Raw genomic sequence first — 8,691 nt, forward strand, 5'->3', positions numbered from 1 at the left:
ATAAGAACGAGTGTAGTAGGACACTAGCTCTTATACAATGTAGTAGTCTATATTGGACAAGAACTAGCATTGCTCCTTACGAAATACAAGAACATTGCGCCTTTGTTCACCTCGACAAAGTACACTCGATATCTGTTTTAAAATGCACATCTTGTTGGCGCTACTGTCAAGCATTACATACTCGTATAGAGATTAGTTTCGATCACGATCGAAGCTACCAGTGTGTTTGAGACAAACTCTCCTCAAGTTGTATGTAGTACAATTGTATAGTGTCCGTCCAGGATTCGCGTCGGGCTCGAGTGTCCACTTCACATTTTCCACCAGTGCACTCGTATGCAGCGCGCTTCCGACGTCGCACTGCGCTATTCGACCGCGTCGATCGACAAGCTCAACAGTGACCTGTACGTCGACGTCGCGACCCCCAAGACCGACTTGGAAGGCGGTGCACTCCGCGCAGGAGCTCCCCCGTCTACACGAGTCGTGAGGTACTCGCCCTTCTTGTCCAGTACGGCTGCGCTGGCATTCTCTTGGGCGGCTTCAGTAGCATTAGCTACCCGCTCTTCACGGGCTACTTCCACATGACCGGCGCGCAATCCAACTCGGTCAAGACGCTCATGGGCCTCGGATGGACGTGCAAGGTCTTCTTTGGCCTCGTCACCGATTGCGTTCCGATCTGCGGCTACCGTCGCAAGTCATGGATCATCCTCGGGTGGCTTTGCTGCCTTGCGGTCATGCTTGGCATCGTCTGCATGGACCTCGGGCGTCCGTACTACGGAGACCCAGCGCTCATGGACATTCCTCCTGAGAACCTCACGGCCGCCGACCTTGCCCAAATCAACGAGTCAGCGCCGACGACGGGAGGCACGCTCGCGATTCTTCTGGGCCTGGCGACGGCGTTCTACGTCGTGACCGACTCGGCCGCCGACGGGCTCGTCATCGAGTACGCGCAGCGCGAGCCCGTATCGGTGCGCGGCCGCATCCAGTCGCTGGCGTACGCCGTCCGTACGGCGTGCTGTACAATTTCCATGGTGATTGTGGGCGTGTGCATGAACTCACCGCGGTTCGCTGGCAGCTTTGACTGGGACTTTGGCGTCAACACGATCTTTCTTGTTTTCTGCGCACCGTGCGTCCTCATGCCACCAGTGGCCTACTTGTTTATTCTCGACACCAAGATGCCGCCGTTGGACCTGCGGTCGTACGTCCAGCAGACGTGGACGACGATTCAGCGGCGTGCGACGTGGCAGCTCGTCCTCTTCATCTTTTTCTCGCAGCTCCTCGGCGGCTACAGCCTCACGACGACTGCCGGCCCGTATGTCATGATGGTGTGGGCCAACGTCACGAATCTCCAGAGCCAGATCCAGGCCATGGCGTACGCCGGCATCCTCAGTATGGTTGTCGCGATCATTGGCAAGTACGGGACGCACTGGAACTGGCGCGTCGTCGTCGTCTCGACCACGCTCTCGGTGGTTGCCATCGACTCGGTCGTGCAATTCTGCACCATCTTCAACGTGTGGCGGTCGCCGTACTTTTACCTCGGCGCTCCGCTCGTCGAGTCGGTGCCCCTGGGCATCCAGTACATCGTGACGACGTTTTTGATCGCCGAAGTCGCCGGAGTCGGCAACGAAGGCATGATGGTCGGCCTCTTCATGACGACGTTCAACCTCCCGAGCACGGTCGGCCCGGTGCTCGCCAACATGCTCTACGCATCCTTCGAGGTGGATGCGACCTCGATCACCGCGGACTCGATGGCCACGCGGTACCAAGTCGCATACTCGTACCTGGTTTACTACGCGGCGATGCTCTTGTCGTGCGTCACGGTCGTGCTGCTGCCACCGCAAAAGGCCGAGTTGCACCAGCTCCAGCGCGACGCAGGATCGTACCCAAGGGTTGCGACCGCCGTGTGCATCTTCATTGCCGTCATGTTTGTCACTGCCGTCACGGGCAGCGTCCTCTCAATGTACCCGTCGACGTCATGTCTCTTGCTCGCGGGCGGGTCGGGCTGCGAGTAGATTGGTCTCACTCGAACACGTAACTCGATTTTCCGGGACGCTAAAGGAGTGTTTTCGTTCGTACGACTTCATGGCGTTGTTTTGCTCAACGACCGAGCTCGTCCGACCGCACGTCTCGAACGCTTGTGCGAGGCATGTCGATAGCACGGTAGGGGGCACTGTGCGAGCGTAGCCAGTGCGTTTGGTATTGATGGACTCGGCGCGACATCGCGGGACCTCAAGGCAACGCTTTGCTAGACCGTGATAGATTGCAATGCTCTCGCTCACACGGAGGACCGCTTTGTTGGAGCCACGTGCGGAGGTTGTATTGCATCTCAGCCAAGTCAAGGGCCGGCGCCGAGGGCACACCAAGTAGCGGCACCGTGTATGTCGCCTGGACGTGGTCCCTGACATGCCAAGGAAGCTTGGTCGTGCGCCGGGGTAACAACATCCCATGCTGGACCCGTCAGCTCGAAACGTTTCCATCAACAAAACGAAATTTCTCGTGATGTACTACATGGAACTAGTAGTCGCTACCGCCACTAAACATCTCCACTGTCTCCTGAAGGTGAAAGCTCTCGAGTCGTGGACCGCGTTCAACCGACGTGATGCAGGTTGAGAGACCGCGCGGGGCCTCCGAGATATGGAGGTGCGAGAGCCGCGGCAGCTCAAGTGCAGCGACGACGATGGTTGTCGTGTCGACCAAATCCAAATGGCTCGCGTCGATCGAAAAGTGCGTCAAATGCGCCGAGGCAAGTGCGTTGACCACCAAGCTGCCATGTGCATCGAGGTCGGCCATGGCCACGTTGCGCGAGTGCGGGCTTGTCGGTTCGCTCTTGAAGAGACGCAGACGGCGCAAATGACGTGGCAGCGGCTCCGACAAGAGCGCGGGCACCAAATTGTCGTCCCAGCCGAGCTCGAGCTCCCGCAGCGTTTTGCAGTCGCGCAGCGCTGTTGCAAGCGCCGCGGCGTCTGTGGCGCTAACGTGGACGTCGGACAAGTGCAGGCGCGTCGCTGGCCGCGTTGAGAGCCACTGAATGAGGGACTTGACGCCGCTGGGTGCCGCTAGAAGGCCACCACCGACGAGGCGCAGGTCCACAACACGCGACTGGAGCAACGCCTGCCACACGGCCGGCTCGAGCGACGACGGAAATGCATCGTCATGAAAGATATACTCGGGCGGGTCCATTTCGATCGTGTACTTGAGCTGGGAGGTGATGACGCTGACGGCGCGCAGCCCTGGCGCCGACGCCAAGGCAGCCGCGAGGCGAGCGATGTCGAGCGCTGTGGCCTTGGCCTGCAGATACAGCGTGCAGCTCGTCCAGACGCCTTTAGCGACGTTGATTGTCGCTGGCGCCATCCACCCGACAGCCGCACCGTCCTGGACATGCGGGCGCTCGCGGCGCAACGCGTCGATGCTCTCGTCGCGCTGAAAATATGTGTCGACATCCATCGTCCAGAGTCCTTGGGCATCGGCACAGGTCCACACGTCATCAAAGATAAAGACCTCGTTGTGCACAACGTCGTACTGTACGACGGGCCAAAGGTCGTCGGGCAGGACAAACCACTCGTCAACGAGGGCAAGGAAGTTGTGCCATGTGGCATCGAGGTCCGCGGGGTTGATGGCCTCGAGCAGCCTGCGCAGCGTGACGCCGGAAGAGACGAAGCCAGCGATTGCTCGAAGCAGCTCGGGCGTCGAGACGACGGTCATCGCGCTGCGGTTCATGTGTGTGGTCGGCCGCCAGCGGCAAGCGATCCGCTGCTGCCGGGTTGTGAGCATGGTGGTGTGTTTCTAGTCTTTTCCGGATGCATTCCGGATACGGTCTCCACAGGATAATTGGTTGTATCCGGATTCGAAAAGGCAGACTGCCACGAATTACGACGGTCATTGTAGGGGCTCGCAGCTGCATTGGTAAGATTTGCGAAGGCGGTATTGCAGGGCATCACTTGATAATTTACCCAGTCTATCAAGTCTCAACGAGCATCTCATCGTTGTATCAACCAGCTTCCCTAGTACTACACTGTATTGTACAGTGTCTTGCTGTCACGTACCCAGAGAACACGAGTACGCTTGGGACTATCAACTCGTCGCTCGTTCAAGACGCTGTGCGTTGAAAGGACCGATGCGGTGGCACTCGATCTTTGTCGACATTCCACCCATAGTATGGTCACGATCCGCGTCGCGATGGCCCAAGGTCTCCGAGGTTCCGACCTCAAGAAGCAGACACAACTCGTTTTGCTGTGATTCACTACGCCGGGTACTCTGCCACGTCGGACGTTGTTTGCGACCGAACCGGTGAAGTGTGGTGGATGGTCGAGCTCTGCATCGACGCGGACGTCGTCGACATCGCGCAACATCCAACGATCGAACTGCAGGTATTCTGCGCCGACTCGTGGGGCGCCCGTGAATCGCTGCTCGGGTCGTCTCAAGTGCGCATGCCTCGGTACGGACTGGCGTTCCACGAACTCACGCCGCTGTCGCGGAACCAAGTTACGACTGGGCAGCTCCTCGTGTTTGTGGACGCGACGGCGCACTGGAGTGCCGCAGACGTCGAGCGCGACCTGGAGCACTGGAGCGCGCTGACACTGGCGCCAAAGGAAGGCCTTGAACAGCCATCCAGTGAAGCGACGCCGCGTGCTGCCGAGCTCTCACCTCGGTATGCGTCCGAGGGCTCGACCGTGGAGGAACCTGAGCCCGAGTGCGGAAATGGTATCGACGAGACACCACTCAACGACACAAAAACTCTGAATCCCGACGCGCATTGACAATGCCTCAAGACAACGAGACCACGAAAGGCGCGAACCATCCATCGATGCGTAAGTGGCTCTTTTAGATATAATTTTTGATTCAATTCACGCAAAATACGGTGCCGGGCTGTCCATACCGGGTGTGTGGGAAGCAATGGTGGCAGTCTCTTGCGTTGAGTTGCCTTTGGGCTATAAAACGAAAGTATCGGATTTGCAGAGAATGATGGCGCGGCTCCTCGCGATGGCCATTGCAAAAAGCAGCGTTTGGACTGACATTATTTAATACTGTCAGTCCAAACAAAAGGAAACGCTGTCTGCGCCAGTTTCCAGTGCTTTCGATTGGTCGCGATCAAGTGATTTCATTGGTTTGTACAAGGAGATAGACCACAAGAGGCAATAGGAGAGTGAAGCTTCGTATGAGGACATAGGTCACTGATTGGTCAGTTGTTGGTGAATCGTTAGCCCTACCCTAACGACCTTTGAATGTCAAATTGCACAGGACTTCCGACGCCTCTGTCAGAAAGAAAGACGCCAGTCGATTTCCTCAAAAATTCTGGTGTAGTAGTTCAAGTTATCCGTGCTCACAAACTGCCCCCAGCGTCAATTCAATCATGTCATGACGGACCCAAATACTGGCGGAGGCATCAGCAACGGCACGTTGCACATTGCCTGCCGGCTACTTTTGTTTCTCATACGGCGTCGCAGGGTATTGCTGCTGGTCCAACATGCACCAAGCCGCGTTCCGCTACCTCTGGCCCGTGCTCCGCGCCTGCGTCTGGTTCAACGTCTGGCGAGTCCGGAACGATCGCGTCTTTCGCGCCGACCTACCGCTGCCAAGTCCATGGACGATTGCCGTCAAGGCGGCGCACTTGCACCACAGCCTCGTACAAGAGCCCGAACAGCTTGCTCTTCGTCGGCTTCTCCGGCCACTCGTACGCTGGCGCCGATGAGGTCGACCGCCACTTGCACCGTCCCGAGTCGGACTTGATGCATCGCTCGCAGAAAGATCGATAAGAACCCTTGGCTCCCATCATCCAAGGCAGCTTGTGGATTTGTCTAACGGACTAGTGTAGCGAAGACACGATCCTTGCAGCGATATGGACGACTGCATGGACGTCCACAAGCATGGAACTCGTGGCTGCCCGGTACTGCAAGCTCTATCAGTCTTTTCTCGAACGCGCATTTCACTGTACCAGGATATCAGTCACTTCCCATCTCTGGCCACATTGCACACGATTGTGTCATATGACCGCCTTTCGCGCCATCAATGAGCAATTTGTCCGCATACATGCCAATCATCCGGATAAAGATACGCTTTGGTGGTGCTCGGGCCGTGGAATTCGCTTGCATGAGTACAAGACGTCTGCCATCGTGCACGTTGGGAAACAATTCGCTACACGATCTCGCAGTCGATGCTTCTTGTGCCACTTTGCAACTTCCCGGACGCCGCCCACATCCGCGATGCTCGTGGTCGTCCACGTGGCCGAGGCCAAGGACCTCAAGAGCCACAAGATGTTCCGCAGCGTCAACCATGCCTACGTCAACCTCTACTACGCTGGCAAAAAGGTCACGTCCGACGTCGCGCACAACCAAAAAAACGCGCCGCGCTGGGGCCTCAAGAAGCGCTTCGCCAACATCAACCCGGCGTGCGACAGCGCGATTCGCCTCGACGTCTTCGACCAAGGCCAGTGGGGCCGCAGCGAAATGTTCATCGGCTATTGCGAGGTCGCAGTGCCCGTGCGGCCAAAGCGCGTCGACTTCTGGGTGCCCATTAAGGTAGAAGACGCCACCACGGGCAGCGTTTTCGTGCACATCGACTGCACCGCCGAGCCGAGCCAGATCCTGCCTCGTTCGCAAAGGGACCAGGACTACGCAATGCCGCGGCAAGTGGCCCCGTACCTGCTCCCGATGCCGCCGCAAGGGGCCCCATACCAGCTTCCGATGCGCCGCATGGGCTCTCTCAGTGACTCGTTTCTGCAGCTCGCGGCAGCCCTCCCCGAGACAGTGCCACGCATCGAGCCGACCGAGCTACGCACGTGCCGCCACCTCGGAAGCGGCGCCTTCGGCAACGTGCACAGTGGCAGCTACAAGGACTTGACGGTGGCCATCAAGACCTTTCACGTCAAGAGCGGCGACGAAATTGAGATGTTCAAGAAGGAAGTCAACGTCATGGCCGGCCTCGACTCGACGCACACCGTCCAGCTCCTCGGTATCACACACGCCGCAAACGACCAGCCGCAGATCGTCATGGAGTTCATGGACGGCGGCAACCTCGACAAGCACATCAAGTCGCTGGCAGCTGCGCCCGAGCACGACGTGAGCAAGGTGCTGCACCTCGCTTGCGGTATTGGCAAAGGGCTCGCGTACCTACATGATCAAGGCATCATCCACCGCGACCTCAAGCCGGCCAACGTCCTCCTTAGCGCCGACAAGACGGTCGTCAAGCTCGGCGACTTTGGCATCTCGCGCGAAGAAGTGAAGGAATCGATGACCAACGGCGTCGGCACGACGCTGTGGATGTCACCCGAGGTCATGCAAGGCGGCAGGTACTCGGTCGCAGCCGACATGTACGCCTTCGGCGTCATTCTCACGGAGCTCGAGACGCTGCAATCGCCCTATGCAGGCCTCAATCTCAGAAGGTACGTGCTCCAGGACAAGATCGCCAAGGAAGGGCTTCGGCCGACGATGAGCACCAAGTGCCCGCCATGGTACGCGAGGCTGGCGCAGGATTGCATGCAAGCAAACCCAAACAAACGTCCATCGGCCGTCGATGTCGTCGGCATCCTCGAGGCCCACATGGCGTCATCACCCAGCTTGCAACTGATTCCCGAGGAGTTGCTCCGCGACATCGTGCCGTTCACGTCCAGCAAGCGCTGCGTTCTGGGCCGTGCGACGCTCGCATTTCGCCCCGTCGTCCTCAAGACGTTTCCATCGATGAAATCCGACGTCTTTAAAGACATGGTGGATGTGATGAGGGCCGTCGCGTCGCCACACACGGTGCCTCTGCTCGGCACCACGTTACTCTCGAGCACAGCCATCATGGGTCTCGCTTCGCCTTGCGTGCTTGTCATGGCCTACATGCCTGGCGGCAACCTCCACACATGGCTCACGCAGCGCTCCAACGTCGACTTCCTCGATACGGCGCGGGCTATCGCCGAGGCGGTAGCCTACCTCCATGCGAAGAAGGTGGTGCACGGCAACCTCACGCCCTCCAACGTCCTCTTTGATGCGGCCGGCCAACCCAAGCTCACCGACTTTGGCTACGGCCGTGACGAAGACATGATGACGACCAACGGCGGCAACGCGACGCACTGGATGGCGCCCGAGATCTTGCACGACGATATGCCCTCGACCGCGTCCGATGTCTACTCGCTCGGTGTGCTCTTGACGCAGCTCGAGACGGGCCGCGAGCCGTACTGGGACTTGAAAAGCAATCTGCAGCGCCGCGTCGCTCAGATCGTGACGGGCGCGCTGCGGCCGTCGCTGAGTGCGTCATGCCCTCCCTGGTATCGTAAGCTGGCGCAGGCGTGCATGGCTGGTGATGCGATGCATCGCCCGTCCGCAGCCGAAATAGTCAGCGAGCTCGTCAAGCATACTGCGAAGCCCTAGTTTTTATACATATCAATTTGTGATCATCGCGGTGTCTAGGTGCGTTAGATCGTTTGTTGGATTGGTTTCCCTCGGCGAGTGGGGTCCACCACGGGATGGATCTCTCCGTGCGCAGCTCACTCCCAACGACCAAGTGCTGGTGCCAACTCGCACGCATTCAGGCGTAGCACTACGTATGCGAAGACTTGGAGTTCGTTTTTGTGCTAATTTGATTTCAACGCGAACACGTTTGATTGATTGATTGACACATGGGACGGTATGGTAGTAAGAATCTCCTGTCGGCGGGCGAAACGAGGTGTTCCTGTATGAGACGCGTACTGGCACGAAACGTGAACCACTTCTTAGC

The 8,691-nt window shown here is 58.3% G+C and overlaps 4 protein-coding genes across 4 annotated transcripts; 3 read left to right on the forward strand and 1 right to left on the reverse strand.

Moving 5' to 3' along the window:
• Positions 1-333: 333 nt before the first annotated feature.
• Positions 334-2,009, forward strand: SPRG_19691 (hypothetical protein; the record flags this gene model as incomplete). Its single annotated transcript, XM_012344127.1, has 2 exons — positions 334-401; positions 458-2,009. The coding sequence occupies 2 exons, from the start codon at positions 334-336 to the stop codon at positions 2,007-2,009; spliced, it is 1,620 nt and encodes a 539-aa protein (XP_012199517.1).
• A 959-nt stretch (positions 2,010-2,968) lies between these two features.
• Positions 2,969-3,760, reverse strand: SPRG_04889 (hypothetical protein; the record flags this gene model as incomplete). Its single annotated transcript, XM_012344029.1, has 2 exons — positions 3,066-3,760; positions 2,969-3,033 (listed from the first exon to the last, which is right to left on the reverse strand). Exons 1-2 carry the CDS (start codon positions 3,712-3,714, stop codon positions 2,969-2,971), a joined length of 714 nt encoding a protein of 237 aa, XP_012199419.1. The 5' UTR covers positions 3,715-3,760.
• Positions 3,761-4,298: 538 nt separating this feature from the next.
• On the forward strand, positions 4,299-5,686 carry SPRG_04890 (hypothetical protein; the record flags this gene model as incomplete). Its single annotated transcript, XM_012344030.1, has 2 exons — positions 4,299-4,698; positions 5,442-5,686. 2 exons carry the CDS (start codon positions 4,299-4,301, stop codon positions 5,684-5,686), a joined length of 645 nt encoding a protein of 214 aa, XP_012199420.1.
• A 511-nt stretch (positions 5,687-6,197) lies between these two features.
• Positions 6,198-8,345, forward strand: SPRG_04891 (TKL protein kinase; the record flags this gene model as incomplete). Its single annotated transcript, XM_012344031.1, has 1 exon — positions 6,198-8,345. The coding sequence occupies one exon, from the start codon at positions 6,198-6,200 to the stop codon at positions 8,343-8,345; it is 2,148 nt and encodes a 715-aa protein (XP_012199421.1).
• Between the last annotated feature and the right edge of the window lie 346 nt (positions 8,346-8,691).

Source organism: Saprolegnia parasitica, assembly GCF_000151545.1.
Source record: "Saprolegnia parasitica CBS 223.65 unplaced genomic scaffold supercont2.16, whole genome shotgun sequence".
NCBI classification, from domain to species: Eukaryota; Oomycota; class Saprolegniomycetes; order Saprolegniales; family Saprolegniaceae; genus Saprolegnia; species Saprolegnia parasitica.